This window comes from Pollicipes pollicipes, unplaced genomic scaffold (assembly GCF_011947565.3).
Source record: "Pollicipes pollicipes isolate AB1234 unplaced genomic scaffold, Ppol_2.1 Scaffold_7261;HRSCAF=8764_pilon_pilon_pilon, whole genome shotgun sequence".
Taxonomy (NCBI): Eukaryota; Metazoa; Arthropoda; class Thecostraca; order Pollicipedomorpha; family Pollicipedidae; genus Pollicipes; species Pollicipes pollicipes.
The window spans coordinates 26,382,501-26,403,727 of NW_023597054.1; the positions used below are offsets into that span (position 1 = coordinate 26,382,501).

General features: G+C 48.8%; 1 protein-coding gene across 1 annotated transcript in view; it reads left to right on the forward strand.

Annotated features, from left to right (window-relative positions):
* LOC119111245 (kinesin-like protein KIF9) overlaps window positions 1-21,227 on the forward strand; it is a 43,440-nt gene that overhangs the window by 6,598 nt on the left and 15,615 nt on the right. The window contains exons 5-7 of the mRNA XM_037235065.1: window positions 688-804; window positions 2,331-2,431; window positions 12,806-12,950. Of these exons, the coding sequence (XP_037090960.1) occupies window positions 688-804; window positions 2,331-2,431; window positions 12,806-12,950 (363 nt within the window). The remainder of the gene's footprint in view (window positions 1-687; window positions 805-2,330; window positions 2,432-12,805; window positions 12,951-21,227) is intronic.

The window sequence follows — 21,227 nt, forward strand, 5'->3', positions numbered from 1 at the left end:
ATCGCTCCGATATAACTCATTCCACCCTCCGCTACTTTCCAGCAAAGCTCACGCTGTAGGAGTAACACTTCCGCAACTATACCCTTGTCATGAGCTTTTTAGCCATGAGTTCTCTGAGCGTAGGTAAAATTGTTTTTAGTGTAGGCATATGCATGCTTTTTTTGTCATGTATCTGACAGAGTGTATCATATCATGATAACAATCCACCTTTGAGAAGGCAAGCTCAGAGAAATTTTCTCACGATTAGAGCTTAAATACACCGGTCTTTATATTCCCTGCTTGAATACACCGGTCTACCCACCTCGTGTTCTGACTTTTTTATACTTAAGCTGATTCACACACATTTAGGCCCAATGAATGTATGTCAGTTTATAATACTGAGCTGGATGACGTGCTCATTCTGTGAATGACAGTTTGACGTGTTTATAGCGTAGTTGACATTGGCACTTTGTCAAAATGCTTGCAAAAGTTCAAGGTGTCCATGGCTAGCGTTCATGCGTTGCATGCACTGCATCACTTACTTCTGCACTTGTTCTGGCTGCTGGGTGTGTGTTTATGGCATCCGTCTGGGCTACACACCCCTGGCTGTATTTCAGTTGACGTTTGTGGACATGGCCGGCTTTGTTTTGGCTGCTGGGTGTGTATGTTAAGTGCCCGCCTGTGCTACACTTCCCGGCTGCTTTCCAGCTGACGTTTGTGGACATGGCCGGCTTTGAGAAGCTGCGCAGCTGGGAGAGCTGCTCCGCTCGGCTCACTCCCGGCGTCGTGGTCGGCGTCAACAAGTCCATGACCTTCCTGGAGCAGGTAGGCTTGGACGGAGCAGCCGCGTCTGACCTAGCCAGGACGGTCAGGCCCACACCGGTGGCCGCAGGGGGAAGCTCAACTCATTGATCGGCACAGGATTGGGGTGATCATTTTGGTCATGGCCATGCGTGCGGTGCTGTTTGAGGACGCGTTCAGCGGTACAGCGGTACAGTGGCTGGCAGTGGTGAGCTGTCGGTAAGGGATGCAGCAAACAGAGCATCCGACACACTCAGCGTTCCGTATCAGTTCATGAGCCTTGCATGCATCAGATCGCAGGCATGTTACTGCGGGCTCCGATTATATATACCCGGATGACTGAATGTGAGCCATTATAGAAAGTTGTTTTGACAATAAATGCTCATGCTTCTACGTCCGGACATATCTCCAGACTCAAGCTGACACGGAACAAGCGCGCACCTACTGCCTTCTCAATGGAAAATGTGGGGTTGAATTCAACTGGTTTAACTAGCGGCACGTACTTCTGTTTAAACATGTTGACGACTTGTGAAAATTAGGCCATTCCGCGGTCATTCATGAATCTGACCTTTGATATCCGCGCATGGAAAGTGCTCATGCTGCTGGGCTGTGAAATGTGTACTGACAGCAGTTTGGCATATTTTGGGAACCCGCCACATCGTGGCCTATGGCCCGTGGTTTAACACCGGGTCTCACGGTCAGTTTGACCTAGGTTATCGGATTTTGGCGTGCTGTGACCTGCCTGACAATGCCAGGCTAAGGTAGGCCAGGCAGGACCTCTCAGGTTGATGTGACCTGTCTGACCATGTCAAACCGGGGTAGGCCAGGCCAGACCTCTCAGGTTGATGTGGCCTGTCTGACCATGTCAGGCCGGGGTAGGCCAGGCCGGACCTCTCAGGTTGATGTGACTTATCTGACCATGTCAGGCCAAGGTAGGCCAGGCCGGACCTCTCAGGTTGATGTGACCTGTCTGACCATGTCAAGCCGGGGTAGGCCAGGCCAGACCTCTCAGGTTGATGTGACCTGTCTGACCATGTCGGGTTGGGGTAGGCCAGGCCGGACCTCTCAGGTTGATGTGACCTGGCTGACCAAGTCAGGCCGGGGTAGGCCAGGCCGGACCTCTCAGGTTGATGTGACCTGTCTGACCATCCCGGGTTGGGGTTGGCCAGGCCGGACATTTCAGATCGTTTCAGAGGTTGGTGAAAAAAATCCGGAGCTTTACAATAGGACTGCGTAATTGGGGCGTAAAACAAATAAATCACTTCTTAGAAAGGAGATCTTTCCATGTTTAGTTGTTTCGTCCACGACTGCACCGATGGAAAGACAGGCAGTGGATGCACCCAAATTTCGACCATTATCGGAAGCAAATGGAACCTGCTATGCTCCTGTAGCAGAGGATTGCTATAAAAAGAAGTTTGTACCAACGTAGTATATCCATAACGCTAATTTTTAAGCGATATACACAGCATTTGTAAAAATCGATCGTCTTGCAATATCTCCAGTCAAACGCAAAATTCTATATAGTTTGCCTGATGCAATTTTGTTTTCAGCTGATCATGTCGATGGCAGAGAAGCGTTCATACCTTCCGGTGCGAGTTTCGAAGCTAACCCACATCCTGAAGTCGAAGATCGGTAACAAATGCGACACGAGGTAAGCTGCAACATTGGTTTGCGAGTTTCTTAAAGGGAGCATCCCACCTTCGGGAAATACTCTAGAAACCTACTCTGGCGAAACCTCAGCACCAGTTACGCCTAAGAATAGCTCTGGGTAGTGCTGACATTTGATGCCTGTGCTAACGCGGCGCCATCAAGATATTATGGAATGATTTATTTGAATTATTCGCAAGTCAAAATTACGCTGTCAATGTTTTGACACGGCACTGCACTCCTTTTTCTTAATAGCCCCAGAGCGTCACCCCAGGTTGGACGAGCGACTATTCGCAGACAGTCGCCATAGAATATCTGTCAATCCTACCGCCACCTATCAACGCGTTTGCAAATCAACCACGTGATCGCGGCGTGTCGCAGAAGCCTGGCCGGGGCCACCACCATAATACCCACCCATTACGAGTCGTTCTACATGAATGGCTTAATGTTTCATTCGAGTCAATGTGCTGTATGTTGGATAGCAAAAACCACGATGCAACCATGATGAAAACGCATCAAGAACGTAATAAAGGTCACACAGGCAAACACTTCTCTCGATGTCACGCTTGTAAAATCTTTACAAGAACATAGCGCAACTGCGGGAGGTCACAACGGCTGGCGGTAGGCGGCTCCAGGACGAGGCCACACGATATGGAAACGTCGTGCGAGGCATGGACAGTCAGAAAGAGGACAGCTCCAACGAGCCGGTCACCGTTGGCCGGACACTCCAGGCCAGCAAAATTGTCATCCTCTCATCTTAACCACTCCTACATTAAATCATCCCCCTTGCCGTCCGTGAAGATGCTGGGAGCTACCTTCGGCCGCATCCTGCCCTGACAAAAGGCCATCAACATCAGCTAAAAGTACAATATCATCCTGTTCAGCTATATCAATATCCGATTAGTCATTTGATTTCATTTCAATCCCTCAAATTCCTTATCGGAGTTGACGTTTCCCTCTCACCGAGTGCTGCTCTCAGTATGGGGCGTGGACGCTGCCTGCTACCTCAGCCGCATGCGAAAGGTAAATATCGTGGTCTGGGTCACCCGTGGGCGCGGGGACGGGATCACATTTCATCCATCTCGGAGTCGCTGGGCTGGCGCGGCATGAATAACTTTGTTACGCACCTTCACCACACCGGCATCTTCCGGGTCATGAATGACCCTTGCGCCCCGGTGACGGTCTGGTCGCTGCCCACCCCTTGCGCCGTTGTTGGCCAGCGCGTCGCGAGATCGGTGACGGCTGCCGTCCTCAGGTTGCCCGCTTTCCGGCTTAGACGACGGAATGACTGTGTGAAAGACTTAGTAAAGCCCCGTAAAGCGTCGACGTCATTTGTGGCCCCGTACTGAAACCGCCTGCCGCAGCCGTAGTGGATTCCCGGAGCCGTGCTGTGTTCATGTCCAGGCTTTACGAACGTGACGTAGAGGAGAGTCTTTGTCTTTGTGTGCTTTTGTTACGTTATTGGTGTGTCTTTATCATTGCTGCATATCCGTTCTTAAATGACAGTTTGAAGCCCATTGACTAGAATGAAACGTTAAGCCATAGATATCAAACGAACCGTGATGAATACAGGATAATAATGACCATTACGGTAGCAGCCAGGGACGCCGCTTTAAAAAAACTTCGGAGGGGCCCTCACCCCTCGCCTCTCACCCCCACCCACCCAAGTGCTAACTTGAACCCCCTTAATGCATGTAAGCTAAGAGGGAACACTGGGCTAAGTGGATGCGGGAAATTATCTTAAAAATTGGTATGCTAGGCAGCGGGTACCTAAACAATCCATTGATATTTTCATGTTCATTGTGCACCAAAGAGTTTCCTGCGGGCACCTGATGCCTTTGCCATGCGAACGCCGTCATATGTTTAACCAGTCTGCGTATTCTTGACACGTTTGGACATTTTTGACAGCAATGACTACGCAAGTATTTGTACAAAGAGCGGTTTGCCGCAATATGCGGCAATTTTTAAAAGCACAAGATGTTCCAGATAAAACTTAACGCATGTTTTTCCCAAACAGTGTCAAGTGTATTTGTCGCATGATGGTGGCTGTGGTGGTTATACGATACGATCAGCGACGGCGGTAATCATGAGTGATCCCTTATTAAGATTTACTACGATACTTTTTACTGTAAATTACACCCCATTCCAAGCTATTCACAAAGTGCAACTTGAAATTGGAAGTCGTACCTCCGCAGAAAAACAATGTTTAAATTACGAAATCTTAAAGAAGTGTTTGCAATTATAACACTGAGAACGGGAATTCAAGAAATCCAAAATCCATGGGGCAATCAGGTATTGGGATTAGGTTAGGTCGACATTTTCGGCTAAATCCCCCCAACCGATTTTAGAAAGTGACACCCCTGGTGGAAGCTGTAGCCAAGAGTTCTGTTGTGACGAGCTGCGATCGCACCATGTGATTTGAAAACTCGTTGGCAGATGGCAGAAAAATCGGCAAGCATTCCCTGTTGAGGATCCGCGAACAATTGCTCCTCTAGTCCGCGACTGCTGTCGCCATGACAGCGGGCCGTTGTCAGCTATTGCGGACTAGAGGTACCACTTTTGTGCTGTTTTAACCGGCACTTTGCGGGTCTGCAGGCCTAAAAAGTTTTAAACAGTGTGTCACTATCAGAGTTAAAGCAGTCGGGTGGAACAAAGTTCAGTGCAAAAACTGCAGTATAAAACAGAAATACACTACATGTGCAATGCATGCTAAATCTTCAGTCCATACTAAAATATAAAACATCTAGCTCATACCAAAAACTCCTTGATTTGACGATACGTCTCCCTCGAGTCCCTTCTGTGCTATTACCTGTTTCTCGGGAGGTGCTGGGACGCACCGTCTTCAGCATGTGGAGCTTTGCGGCCTGTGATTCCGGTGGCTTGTGTTTCCGCTTGCTGAAGGCCAGTTTTCCAGCTATCGGTGACGTCACCTTCACATTGCCAACTCCTGCCTTATCCATTCAGATATCCCAGGCGTTTGGAAGCATTCCCTAGCCCATTCCATTTCCAAATGCGGTAACCTATCTAGCTATCTAGGTAACCTATCACCCGATTTCCGTCCAATATCCCTAGTTCCTGTTATCAACAAAGTGGTTGGGCGAGCCGTGCAACGGTGGTTTTACCACCACCTATCGTATAACCATCTCTTTACATCTTCCCAGCACGGATTCCACCCTCGCCACTCCGGAAACCACGCTAGTGTCGGTCTCCGACACCTTCTTGGCACCACTAATGGAGGGAGGTCTCACTTCTGTGCCTTTTTGATTAAAGTAAATGCTTTGACAGTATTTTATCACCAAATTTGGATTCAGAAGCTGCAGATGTACGGTACTGAGACCTCCTGGTTGGCCGCCTATCATCAGGGGCGCACCTGGAGTGTGTACCTGAATGATGGGTCAGGACGCAGCGTGCTGTCACGGTCGGTTGTCAACAATATGGGCGTCTTCCAAGGTTCAGCATCAGGGCCAGTTCTTTTCACAGTTTGCTCGAATGGTCTGTCTTTGTACGCAGGAAACGCACACATTTTCTTCAATATGCAGAAGACATCCAGGTTTTTGTGAGTGGTCCAAAGGACGGCCTGAAGGGACTTATCTGTTACATGTGGGCACTGCTTGCGTCACGCAGCTGCTGGTTCCGTTTGCATGCCCTTAAGGTGAGCGCAGCCAAAACGCAACAACAGCTTCACTTTCGGCGGTCGCCAAAATTTACGCACCATTCCGGACCTCACCGTAACTTCTCGTGACGCTGTGCTATGACCGTGTGTAGAGATCAGGAACCTAGGTGTTGTCTTTGACAGCTCCCTGTCCTGGGATTCACACGTCCCGAGCTCAGCCACCGGTGTATGGGCGTGCTGATAGGAACTGTTCAATGCGCAGCAATGCCTTCCAGATGGCGTCATCAAAACTCTAGTGACGACAGTGGTGCTCACGCAGGTCGGATGCTGCCTCACGGTCTATGGCAACAGTACACAGAAAAACTTTGGCAGAATCCAAAAGATTCTTGACCTTGCTGCCAGAGTGATTTTTGGCCAACGTAGATTTGACCACGTGTCTGGCCTGTGTGAGACACTTCGCTGGGTGCCGCCTCGCCACATGGCAAAGTTTCAAGTGGCCCATAAGGCGATGCCGGACGGTGAGCCTGATGCGCTGAAGGCTATGTTTGTGTTGAATCGCGACACGCGTGTGCAACCCACTCGACAGGACAGACCGTACACCTCCTTAGGCCGAGAACCGAGGCCGGTGAGAGATGTGGGTACCACGCGCCAGCATTGTATAACTCACTGCGAGCCGACATCACACAACAAACACAGCAGCGTTGGGCGCGCGCGGTGAGAGTGCACCTGTTTGGGAGCCATTGTTGTTGGAAGCCAGTGAATGGGTGTCTTTGTATCATATGTTGTTTTACCTGCACGTCATCATCCCCTGTACTTTTGACAGGGGCTGTAATAGTCACGATCCATTGTGGATGGCCCTTTGGAAGTAAAACAATGCAACACGATACAAGTATTTGGCAGCCAGTAACTCTCGGTAGCGTGGTGCAGGTGCCACAATAGTGAATGCATTGAAAGCTTTAATGGATGTCATGCTTATAATTTTGGCAAGAAAATTCAAAGAGTTGTACACTACATTACACTGACAGCGTGTATTGGCTGATAGCAAACAGTTCAGTGTATTCCAAAGGGATAGATAGGGTAAATGGTAAATGGGGTAGGGTAAATGGGTAGGGTAAATGAGTTGTAGGGTAATGAGTTCTAGGGTAAATGAGTTGTAGAACACCCAGGCTTCCAACACCCAACCTTCAGAATATGGATCTGGAACGTTACCTACAGAGCTACTGAGATTACTGAGCATGTTGCGAAGGTCGGAAATTCGCGGCGTACCGTGCGCGAAAACTTTAACCCGATACTCCGTGATAGCTTGACCTCCCTGGATAAAAAATCCAATGGATCGTCTCAAGAACATTAAACAATCTTTTGTTTGATTTCATGCTCATCGAAATTGGCGTGACAGAATTTGATTCACAGCAATATGAAAAGCAGGCCTGTAACATGCGCTCGGGTGGGGAGCCAATTTGACCCCCAAAGGTCTTTGCGGAATGATATCCGAACAACGCGACATACCAGCGCCAAATTTTGCGAAGTTGTAGACAACTGAATAGCGGATTTTTTGGTTGCGAGGAGATTAGCCGTACCTTGTCAGGTTGCACGCTTATGGCTGTTCAAAGTCGGGCCATGGATTTCGCGTAGGCAATTTCTAGGGAATCGCTCCATCTGCTGCAACAGCAGGGCGTTAGACGGAGCCATGCATCTCTGAGATAGTTTCTCAGGCAACACAACAACTGAATGAAAAAGTTACATTGACCTAAAGTCAGGTAAAAAGCTCAGATCAAGGTCAAAACCAACCTGATTTTTACTCGCTTGCTGTATAAGGTAGATTTTGGTGCTCATTTTGAGTTTATTACTAACAGGGACCGCATTATATATCTTCCATGGACCTCTTAAACGTCAAGATAGGTCACTGATCTGACATGACCCAGGTCAAAATTTATTTGGTAGGAACATACTGCCTAGCGTAATTTTTCGCTTATTCAAATGCAAAACTCAAAGCAGTCTTCCATGATTCTGGTCACCGTGCCATTCTTAAGGTCAAACAAGGTCACTGACACGCTGCAACGTCTCGCTGCGTTGGTGTAACAATAGCCTCATGTTTCCAAGATCGTTTCCCGGGCTAGAGCATTTTAAGTTGTCGTAGCATTTATTACGCAAGCATTTGGACAACTTTTGTGTGTCGCAGATTTTATGCAGCAACCGCATTGGAAAAAGCAAGGTAAATGAAGAATATTTCTTTCATAGTGGTGGGCAGGGCGTCCAATGAGATTGCTCCCGCCAGAGCGGCTATTCCAATAGACACTTTGATCTACTGTCACTACTGATTTACTAGCGATACTCCCTGTCATACTTCTCGTCTACCCTGGAAACAAGACGAGGAGAAATGATTGACTATGGCCCATAATTTGGAGAGAGTGTCAAGTTCTGAGGCTAACTAAACACCTTGCAATGGAATCACGACAGGGGTGGCGCCACGGATTTCGAGTTTGGGTGGGCTAGGTTTTCAAGGGGCCTCTTGGACAAAGTGTGACCTCGCACAGAGCGGTCACCTAGGCAGTGTCGTATTCAAGGAGAGCGATACCGAGGGTATGCGATCCTCTATCAAAGCGTTGCATGCATCTAATTATCCAGCAAGAGTATTGGTAACACAAGACAGCGACTTCTAATACATAGAATGGACTCCCAATCCAAGCAAGATGCTTCCGATTTACGAAAGGGGCCAAATCTAGCCGAGAGGCCTCGTTATCGCAAAACAGGGCATCCCGATTCGGAACCACGGCCATGTGATGCATAGCAGGGGCCTCCTGTTCCAGAAATGGGGCCTCCCGAATAAAAAGGGTGCCTCTTTACCTAGCACAGGGTCTTCTAGTTTGTAACGGGGGCCTCCCATTAGAGAGACCTAAACACAACAATGGGCTTTTTGATTTAGAGTACGGGCTACCTTTTTGTATAGGTGGCCTCATGATCCAGAAAGAGGCCTCTGTATCTAGTAAATGGTCTCCTGGGCACGATTTATCGCTCTCTAGCTTAGTTAGCTAATTTATTTTTAACTAACCTCACCTCACCTCCTTTACCTCACAGTTCGTCCTGGTTGCTCAGTTAGATAGTGTACCTTACGGTCCACCCTAGCCGGGAGGGGGGGGGGGGGATTGAGTCGCTTTAGGCGCTCGCTATTTGGCCTTACCAGGTATGGCCTGCGGCCAACGGGAACGGGCGGCAGTAAAGGTCAGGTGATGTCAGAAGGCAATACGGACCGTGTCGAGCATTGCAGCACGTTTCATTTCCGCCTCCAAATTCTGCCGTTGACCTGGCATTGCACGATCGGATGGTAGGGGTCAGGAGGTCAGACAACAGGCACCGCTTGGAGGTAGCTCTGGTACCAGACATTTATCCATGCCAAAGGTTCGGATCAACTTTTAAAAAAAGCTACGGCGGTGGTCATTGGTCCGCGTATGGCAGCCGTGCACTAAGGGTGCGGGCGGCTCACCGACCGCTATCAACGGCCGGGTATAACCGCTGCAGAACCAATGATGAGGCTTTGGCGCTGCAGGTCGGTGACTATGTCAGACGCAGAGGAATACTGCGCCAGGCAACTCTTGAGCTGGAAGGCTTTAAGCTAACCTCGGTATCGAAACAAGATATTATAAGATTTCAATTATTTTTCTTCCTTTAAATAACGCTGCATAATCTAAGGAAATTCGATGTAGTAAATATCAATAAGCATAAATGGTAAATGATGCAAACAACCAGGCCGTGATCACAGAAAGTTAAACGTGCCGCCAGTAATGTGCTCCACGTTCACGACACCGGACGACTTCACCAGCTCACTCACCACCAGCTTGTTCATCAGTCGTGCGTGAGACCAGGAGCACAGGCACGAGACTGGGTCTTGGTCGGCATGGTCCCAGGGGCCGCGCGATGCCACCACCAGCGCCCTCACTCGGGCATGACGACAGCGCCACCTCGGCCGCTCGGCAAGCCGCGCGATCCTCTGCCTCGGCAACACGCGGCAGCAAACGACGGCCTCGGCTGTCAACTGTACGACGGCCTCGGCTGTCAACTGTCGCAGCCGCCTCCCGCGGCCCGGCGGCTGCCGTCTTGATGTGCCGGGAGGCGGCGTGGTGCCGCCGTGAGCACTTGCGAGAGGCTAGAAAATATCGGTGGCTCAGGTTCTCCAGACAGTGGCCGCGGTTTTAGGACAAAAGGGGTATGAAAAAGTGCATGTGCATTAAGTGTGTACGCTCAAGTACGTATGTTTGCAAGTGGACGTATATAAGATGCAAAGTTCGTATGGGATAAGTGCGTATGCAAAAGTTCGTACGCAAAGGCTCGTGCGAGAATGTTCGTAAGGTGTGGAACACGTCTGTATAATACTGGTCTTGACTTAAGTTTGCGAAAACAAAAGTTCACAAGGAAAATGTTCTTAGGCATAAAGGACGTGCGGAAACGTTGCAAGCAATTGTACGCAGGCAGAGGTCCGTGACCGATGGCGTTCGTTTCGCAAAAATACGCACGAACAAAATTCGCATGCATTTATCATACAGTGATACGTTTGTATGGGTAGTTCTCCTATGGGGGAGTATTCCATAACAGATGGACCACCCGAGTACCAAGTGACCTTGTCGTCCGCTTTGAGAGTTCAGTGAAAGTTGATCTACATGGTATGTTAGGAGCATGAATATAGCTGTGTAATTTCTGACTCTATCCATCTTACATTTAAAAGTTATACCATCGGGCAATACTGATTTGGATGCGGAAGTCCTTATCACATCTGTTGCAACGTGTCCATATTTTGCTCTGGGCTCTGCGGTTCACATAAGTACCCGCATACCGTGTGTTACTCGCGCTTCTGTCCATCGTATTGAACAGGGGAGCTGGCTTCCACCGCGAGCGTCAGCTGCGACCGGCGCGGGAGACGACGTTCCCTTCATCACTTGCCCTCACGCCGTCACGCAGAGGGATGAGGGGGAACACAACAAACACGGCGGATGATCTGCAGTGATTTTCTTCTTTGCCGACGGTCCATTCAGTCCCAGGATCAGTTTGTGTCACTCCCATTCACTCTGGCTCATTTCCGGCAACCGGAGGGCAGCTAGCAAATGCAATTGCATAATGGAAACCAGCAAAAAAGTACAAGTTCATTTCATAAGAATTTAGGCTTATCATCAGACTTGAACCAAGATACAAAATTACCTCTGTTCATCGTCGTCCCCAACCTTCCTCCCTCCCTGGTCGACGGGATGTGGTGACCCCCGCAGTGATCAATCATCCAACGCTCGACAAGGATGGGCAGGGCTTCCGCACACGAACATGCAGTGCATACCTGTCCACAATCTGTTGCGTACCTACCTGTCAAACGAACTTCATCCCTGAGCAGCATTTGCATGCAACGACTGTGTTCTTACATGATACATTTGCGTACGAACTTTTCAGTAGGTACTTTTGCTAAACGAACTTGTGGTTGACGAACTCTAGGCGCATGAACATTGTCCTACGAACATGTACCATGGGAGATTTTTCTATGCGCACTTTTGTCCACAACGACGTGAATATGAACGTTTAGACGCAGTTCAACAAAACATTGTAGAGAACGAAATCTTAGCAAACAAATCCTTGGATGCATGCGGACCGCGTTAGCTGCAATGCGTGCTATTGCGCACATGCCCCTGCATGCATAACACCATGCACGAGGACGCTGGCGGTGCGTCCTCGCTGTTGATTGTAGCACGCTTTATTTTTTAGCACATACGTATGATTGCAGTATTTAAGTTACACGCCCGTGCTTGGAAAGGATCCCGCACCGTGGTCATGGTTATGGTGCTGCACCGGATTATTCAAATGCGTTGTGGCCGGTTATGAATTTAAACGTGTGGCCACAATAATGTAGTGGGGTGGTAAGCATTTACAAATGGCACTGTTTATTCTTCAGCAGCCTGCAAGCGGTTAGCAATTCCACTGGCGGGCGAGCAAAGATGGACGTTGACATTTAGCCCATAGCTGTACCCCTGCGTGCAGAACTCGCCTCTTTACCCTGAATTTAAAAGACATGGTACTTGCGTGTTATCTTCTGATCTACTGTTATCTTCTGATCTGAACTTCCGGTTCCGATGGAGCATGGTTTATTCGCAAGCAGTGCGGACGACAGGCTGACCCATGGCTGACAGCCGCAGCATGCTCCTGATGGCTGACGGTCGCAGCTGACGGCCTGCGGCTGACGGCCGCAGCATGCTCCTGATGGCTCACGGTCGCAGATGGCAGCCTGTAGCTGACGGTCGCAGCTGACGGCTTTTGGCTGACGGTCGCAGCTGACGGTCTCTGGCTGACGGTCGCAGCATACTCCTGATGGCTGACGGTCGCAGCTGACGGGCTGTGGCTGACGGTCGCAGCATACTCTTGATGGCTGACGGTCGCAGCTGACGGGCTGTGGCTGACGGTCGCAGCATACTCCTGATGGCTGACGGCCGTAGCTGTCGGCCTGTCAGGTTGACGGTCACAGCACGGTCCCGAAGAGACCATGTTTTGAGAGATGCAGGATCAAGCAGCGAAGAACAAACGAGGGAATGCTTTTCATCAGCTTAAAGGCACGGGAGATAGTCCCGAAAGACGGGACGAACTGTACCAGCCTCCATATGCTGACAAGGGCGCAATACTCAGTCGTATGTGCGACGTTAGCAAACGCGGTGCGTCCTTTTTGTGAGCAGTTGCATGAAGCATAACGGCGCTATCGAGCATGTGACGTGCCACCTCTTTCCTTGTTTCCATGCTCTGCAGATTGATCGCCTGCGCGAGTGGTGAAGAGGGACATCTATCGGAAACGCTGGCTACTCTCAGGTTCGCTGTTCGGCTACGAGGTGTCGTCTGCAGCCCCAAGCAGGAGCTGATCGACGACCCGACGTTGATGCTGACTAAACTGCAGGTAGGCTGGTCGTTACGTGTGTGAGCGGCATTGCTATAGAAGGGATCGGGCTCGGGAATGGTGGAGAAACCTTCGGTATCCAATGGGTGTGATTGCTCTTGGCGCTATTAAAGTCGTGTAAATCGTCATAGTCATTAGTCGTTAGTCTTAAATACAGGTCATTATGGTCGTAACTTTTAGTCGGTGGTAAATAATAAGTCGGTAGGAAGTGGTTAAACGTTCCTGATCATAAAAGAACTTACCATCCAAGTATATTATTGAAAGTCACTCTTGTTATATTCGCCCTAAACACGTGACTTTCGCAGGTGTACCCCATTTTATTATTTTCCCACTTTTAATTAGTGAGCTACACTACCGAGAAGAATGGCTCATGCAACAGTATACTGTAAATTTATGGTGCACTGACAGTATTCAACGCTTCGAGGTGAAGTTATCCCAATCGTGGCCATAAATCGCAGCCTGAAACGTCTATTATTGCCAACATAGTAAATGCTGCACTACAATGTCGCTTATCAGTACTGCTGGCATATCGAATGTTGATAACTCAACACAAGAGCTCGGAACACATCAGGCCGAAAAAACAAAAGCTGAAGTCCTTTCTGTTAAACCAAGGATTATTTTCCCGTTATGTTTGTTGTGTGAGCTTGCAGGCAAAAACTTGGATCTCAACGACTTAGGTCAAGTTAGACCTCATAATGTATTCGTGCTAAAATCCAGCGTTGCCCAAGATGTGTACTGAGTTGGCCGCGGGTGTAGTTTCGTAAAGTAAGTTGGGTGAGGGGGACGCTGAGCAGTAAACAATGTCTAAGCTAATACCCAAAATCAGCAAAAAATGAACTTGACCTCGTATTTGGCCCGTTAATGCTCAAACTTACGGAATGCTGAAGACCGCACGCGAATGGAAAGGAGACAACCCTCTAGCATTAGCCCACTTCTTATCTCTCCCTTGAACTTCACTGCTCCTGTCTTGTGCAAGCCCCTTGAGATTTCCAGGAATGGACTGGCTGCCCCCTTGCAGTCAAAGGAGGTGTTGGTCAATGGCCTAAGGGTTCTTTATCACCCCTGTCAGTCAGTGCATAAAACTTACGATACTAAGAAAACGTTTACTGATTAAACATCTGACGGACCATGGTACCCCTGCAAACTTCTCGAGGAGGGGCGTTTCGGCCCTTGAAGCCCTTTTTGTTACCCGGTGGCCCTCTCGTGCATCGCATGGGCCCACACTTAGGTTAATGTGAATGCTCGTTGTACATGTGTGCCACTGTTCCTCTCTTTTTTCAAACGAGGAAACAACAAACAATGTCAAACCTGCCTTCTAATAACGATGAACGCATGCATGACGCATGCATTCGACCACTAAAGGTGCGCATGGGTGCTTTATTCTATTGGCGTTGACACAGTCTGCTACCGAGCCATGGCTTCAAACGTCCAGGATCGCGATATAATCTGTCAATGGGGAACACGTGACCGAGCACGCCTTGCTCAAACTGCGAGAAGAATGTCAAGAAAGACGCTTGCCCAAAACGATCCGACCACTCACCAGACTTTCCCTGACATGACTGGACATGATCTGACCTGACATGACATGACCTGACATGATCTGACGTGACCTGACATGATCCAACCCTATCTAACCCAACTCAACGCAGCCCGACCCGACCCAAGCCGACCGGGTACCCCGGTCCGGGTCCGAAAGTAAGTCAGTCTGTCACTGGTCATGCCTGCACTCAGGAGTTTTTCGGCAAAAAACAGCGCAATTATTCAAGAACTTTGCCCATTGCAGTACTCCACAGGCGTTCTCATACAAGCTGTTCAATCCTGACAAGCGTTATTGAAACGCTGCAATATAACCACAAATAAGTGGGAAATAATAGGCTTTCGCGCTATATATATATAGCCAGAAAGGGGTGGCGAAGGCGCGAGGCTCGATAGGAGTGGCACTGAGCACTTGTGGCGGGCCAGACAAATTGACATCAATGCATGTACCTAGGTATATAGGATGCTGACGTGTTCCATGGACTATAGTACCCAATGGCTGCAAGCGAATCACACATGGTCATAAGTGCGATTTTGTGAAATACAGTCGGGCTCAAGACCCCTTGTGCCCTTCTCAAACATGGCTTTGCCGTTGTGCGAACAGTACTTTTAGGCAAATTTTGTCAGCTTGAATGAGAACTGATGGTGGCGGTAACAACCAGTTTGGGGAGAAAGGCGCTCCAAAGTAGTGAAGTGCTCCTTCGACGCATGTGGTTGACGTGCATGCAGCATACAGTCCAGGGGTGGATCTAGAGGGGGGGGGGGGGCACGGGATTATGTCCCCCTTTGGTCCCTTTAGGCTCTGAGATGGCCCGTAGCCGGCCGAGCAAACACAGCTGTTTTTTACTCAAAACGCAGAAATTGGACGTCTTTGGGCTTTCAGCCGACTAATAACAGTCGTAAGCAAAAGTTAAGGGCTCACGCGCAGACACAAAATATTCTTCACTGATTGAGAGGGTGGTGATTGGGAGGTCTTAAGACTGCTTACGCTGTCCAGAGGCCCTACGCTGCTTCCGGGGGACCTACATGTTTACCTGCGGGGTCAACCTGATCGCTAAGGAGCCTTCTGCGTTGCCCTTGACTTCTTTGCATTAGCTCGGAGGGCCCTGCGCTGTTGCTGGGGCTCTTCTTGCTAGCACGCTGGGCACTCTTTGTCAATCAGGGGACTTCCACGGATTCTTTCCACTCGCCCGAACCGCTCTATACGCTAGAGATGGTGGGCTCCATATGTTAACATGCCGGGTACTCTCGGTTGCTCAGGGGCCCTCCATATTGGTCACGGTTAGCCTACTGGTACACTCACGACATGTTCTCGGGCCCTCTACATTTGTCAAGAGCCCTTCTAATTTTGTGTCACTTGCTTAGGGCCCCACGCTGCTGTCTGGGGCCCATTTGTTGACCTACTCGCGGTCACTCGGCCGTTCGGGCACTCCAAATTGGGTCTTGGGGACTTCCTATTTGAATGGAGGGCCCTATGCACTTGTCGGGGCCTCTATCTGTTTGCCTGCTCGTTTGCACTGGATTGTTCGGGGGCCCTGCGAATTGGGTTTTGGATATTTGAATGTAGGGCCCTACGCTTCTGTTGGGGCCATCTGATTGCCTGCTAGGGTACACCCAATCTTTCGGGGGCCCTCCACACTAGGTTTTAGGTACTTATCTGAATAGATGGCCTTACGCTCTTGTCGGGGCCCCATCTGATAACCTGCTCGGGCGCGCTCGATCGTACGGGGACCCTCTTCATTGGCTCTTGGATAATTTTTTGAATGTAGGGCCCTGCGTTGTTGTCGGGGGCCCTATCTGTTAACCTGCTCGGGCACACTCGGTCGTTCGGGGGCCCTGTACATTGGGTCTTGGGTGCTTCCTATTTGAGTGTAGAGCCCTACGCCCTGTTAGGGGCCATTTGATAGCCTGCACGGGCACACTCGATCATTCCTGGGCCCTCCATATTGGGTGCTTCTTATTTGAATAGATTACCCTATGTTCTTGTCGGGGCTCATCTGTCAAACTGCTTGGGCTAATGGCGGATCCAGAAGGGGGGACACGAAATCGTGCTCCCCATTGTGCCCCGAACGGACCTATAGGTTCTGAGTGGACCCATGACCAGGCGAACAGACGCAACTTTCAGACATAAAACACACAAAAAATGGACGTCTTTGGTCCTTCAGACGATCAAGAGCAGCGACGAGCGAAGGTAAAGCCCGTGAGCAGACAAACTCATTACGCTATCCAGAGGCGTTACGCTGTTGCCGGGGCCCTTTATGTCTACTAGCCGGGTCAATCCGATCGCTAAGGAACCTTTCACGCTGCCCAATATATCTTTGCATTTTCTCGTAGGGCGCTACGCTCCTGTTGGGGCACTATCTGCTAACGTGCCTGGACACCCTTGATCGATCAGGGGCACTCTCCAGGTTCTTTCCACGCGCCCAAAATGCACTGTATGCTTTTGCCGGGGCGCCATATGCCGGGTGCACTCATTTATTCAGGGGCCTTTCATATTGGTCTCGGGTTCTTTCCACTTGCTCTGAGGGCCTTGTGCTGTTGCTGGGACCAATGTAAGGTAAAACACTGAGCAACTCGATGCTCAGGGGCCCTCTACATTGATATCAGGATTTTTCCTTTTGATGTCGTTTGCGGATGACCCATTTCATACAATACGTTTAATGCTAGAATATGTTGTACTACTTCATAACGAGCAAAGCAAAAACTCTGTATTAGTCGCCAGCTACCAGCTGATCATATCAACCAGCCGACTAGCTGTGATTATCCTTGGAATCAAGTTTTCGCTTGATTTAATGGTATTTATGAGCTAACTGTAGCTTCTCTTGCTTCTTGAAAAACTTTGCCTCAAAATGAAAGGATTCATCATGATCTGGAGAAAATGAATAAGCTCCATGCATGTGCATTCGTAGCACGCCTAGGTCTCTAGGAATACGCACGGAAGAATGGGTTTCCGTATAAAAATAACATACTAAGAACCTTGAAATTTAATTGGCGGACTTCGAGGATTTCTTTTGGGGGGCTCTGAACTCTATGGGGCCCTGCAATTTTGCATGCCCCCCCCCCCCGACGAAATCCTGGATCAGCTTCTGATACAATATTTTTTGAGTTAAGGTTTGATCCTTGTCACAGGGCTGAGATGCCCAACGAGATGTGGTTATTCCTTACAAGCTGTAGTTCTAAAAATCAACATAGATGTCGCTGCAGGTATTTATTGCGGAACGATGCCGTCTGGGCAGGTGGCTGGACGAGATCATTTCGAACATCCCGCACGTCCGGCAGCACGCCGCCGTACCAATCAGACGTCTCTTTTATCCGCGCATCGTTACGGAAGCCGCTGTTTGGGGCGATCTCATCTGATCGGGGCGCGCTGGCATGCATGGCGCGTCCGTCTGTAAAAATAAGGTCGACCACGTCCGGGCACGGCCGCGTCCAGACATGTGTTCGACTTATATTTTTTTAGAATCTATGAACCATTGGCTCATTATCCTCATTGCCCGGTTTGAATATCATTTAAGTGATAACATAGTGTTCTTAGAATTGATTCATTGTTGATTCACATCCCAGGTCAATGATTCAGTCATGATTCAAATGTTAATTTTGCAGTGTGTGAATCGATTCGGCATCGATTTATTGTATTTATTTAAATATCATGTGCAGCTTTTATTCCGTTTCAATTGCTTATCATTAATTCACCACCGGTGTGCAGTATTTTTGGCCACATTTTACGTGATTTCAAGTTGCTAAAGACCTACCAACTGATTGACAGGGTTCCCGATAATGGCACTTCATGTCTGCTGTTATGACGATTTGAACCGCAGTGTTTGGATCAAGCAGGTCAGTGTACTTTGTTTAGGTCATGACTCACTGAGTCATGCCTTTAACAAAGGCATACGTTGTGTCCCGAAGTAATTAATAACTCATAGCTCATTTAGTCAATAGCAAAACTCAAAACAATTACCTCAGTTACTCAAACAGTTCCTTACTCAGTTACCTTAATTATAAAGCTACTTTAATGAAAGGCAAACCAGTGAGAAATAGTCCTTTTTACCCACGCATGAAATAGATACATGAACAAATTACATGGGTTCTGCAGGCTACATAACGAAGTGTTTCATGCCTATTATGGATTTGTATATTTGTAAGATAGGGAAACGAGGAATCCCGGAAGAAGTGGGTTTTAATACTCCCAAATGCCTCAAATGTGACACAGCATGAACAATACGCACCACAAGATATATGAGCCGCTAATATGCTTTTGCCCGACCAAGGTAGGCATTACATATTTGGCTGTGAAACTTTGGAACTCAGATAAATGTGAAACCGATTTCAGCTGATACTGGATTCAGTAACCGGGCAAAAATTCCAAGAATAAAATTCCAATGTGACAAAGTAAAATGGCAAAACGTCAAAATGGATCAGTCATGTGGATAAAAGTAAAATGATAGTAAGTCAAAAGGACAAAAGTGAAATGGCAAAAACCTAAAAAATAAAACTAAAATGAAAAAGTGAAGTGGTCAAAACATTTAAAGGGATAAAACTGACGCAGGCAAAATTCCACGGGATACAGTAAAATAGCAGGTCAGAAAGATGATAGTCAACTGAGCCAAAAAAGAAAAATGGCTTAAAGTTACCCGCATAAATTTCAAAGATAACAAGTAAAAACAAAATGGTGCACCACGCCACGGGATTCTGAAGTAGTTAATCGCGCAGGGCCCCTGCTGGAGCAAATCCGGGGCGCTCCGCGCCCTCTGCCCTTCCACGAGGCTTGTTCGCTCCCTGTCAGCAGGCAGGGAACAAGAATATGTTTGCCGCCTCCAGTTTAAATTATTTCTTTTGGCCCAAACTTAAAGTTTTGCGGTCACACACATATGAAAATGAAATAAAAGTAAAATGGAAAAGTCAAGAAGTCAAAACATTCAAAAGGATAAAAGCCACATAGGCAACAAGCAAAAAGGAAAGAGCAAAATAGCAGAAAATCAGAAGGACAAAAGTTCACTAAGCAAAATAATCAAAATGGCTTAAGAGTAAGCCGCATAAATGTTAAAGGAAACAAAAGCTAGCAAAGACAACAAGTGGCATTCCAATCAAGGAGGGCCCATAGTCGAGGTAAAATGTTCTTAATTGTGTTCAGGAAGTCCTTTTCTGCATTAAGAGGCCATTTTCTAGATCACAAAGCCCCATTAGGATTAAATCATCCCCACTTGGAATCAGGCCTCACTTTGTGTAAGGGAGGGTGCTGACTCGCAAGGTCACCTTCGTGAATCAGAAGGCTCCTGTTCTGGATAAGGAGCTACCCTCATTTAATTAGGAGGCCTTGTTATCGATCAGGAGGCCCCTCTATCACGTGACCTCATTCTTCAAAAACTCTCTGCTCCGGAACAGGAAGCTCGGGTTGGAATAAAGAAGTTTTTCACTGGATTGGAATCCCTTTTTTACACCAGAGCTCGTGATCATTGCACTTTTGGTAAGGCATGTAGCCGCGAGAAATCATTTTTTCTGCACCTCGACGCGCAAGTTTTCCTCCACCCACCCCCCAAATATTGTAATCAGACACAGTGATTCCAAAACAACTTTACTCTACAGCATCCCGCACGAAAACGCGGCAATCCTTGCCCACAAATCGGTGCTTTGTTGCAGTGTTGTCCCCTTCAACCCGTTTTAGTAACATAGCTGGCGCTGCCAGCCCTGCGGCGACACCGGCCCCGAACTGTCAGTATCATGGGCAGAACGCCCAAGGTTGGAACGCCAAGCAGCGGCCAGGGCAGCTTTCAGGAGCCCGGCGAGCGTCACACCAGCTTGCCGTTCGCCGTGGCGCCACGCCCCCTGTCGGGGTGGCGATCGGCGCCGTGCCACCATCTGAGCAGCGTCCACCTGACCTCAGGTGCAGTCAGGCGATGCAGGGTGAGGCGCTCCGCGCAGTGTGAAGCGCTCCGCGCGGTGTGAAGCGTCCCGCGCGGTGTGAAGCGCTCCGTGTGGTGTGGAGAGCTCCGTGTGGTGTGAAGCGCTCCGCGCGGTGTCAAGCTCCGCTCCGTGTGGTGTGAAGAGCTCCGCGCGATGTGAAGAGCTCCGTGTGGTGTGAAGCGCTCCGCACGGTGTCAAGCTCCGCTCCATGTGGTGTGAAGAACCCCGTGTGGTTTGAAATGCTCCGTGCGGTTCAAAGACTCCATGCAGTGTGAAGATTTCCGTGCGGTATGATCCACTCAGTGCGGTGTGGAGCGCTCCACGTGGTATGAAGCGTACCGTGCGGTGTGAAGCACTCCGGGCGGTGTGAAGCGCTCTGCGCGGAGTGATGCGCTCTGCGCGGAGTTAAGCGCTCCGTGCGGTGTGAAGACCTGAAGAGTCAAACGATGCCAAAAAAATGTGGTAGGCATGAAAAGTTTACCTTGGATTTTTCTTAATCGAATTCTAAAACACCGTCGGAAGTAAAAACATTGCATTTAATGAAAAATCGACTGGTATTACTAGATTGGAACGGATGAAAGACTCATGGAAGATATGGTAAACTTTACGACTACAGGTTCATTTTGATTTTGACGCATAGGCCGACAGGAGAACTGCCGTTTCAAAAAGCACCATTTCAGCGCAGTTTATAAAAAAACGTATTTGTCTGCCGCAGCACGAGCTGCAACGCAATAATGCCTACTTCTTGTAAATACTGCACATCCATGTCGCCTGTCCAATTCGGCACACGATCTCGACGTCATTTGATCATGTATGAATTTCCTCAGTTATGCGTACCAA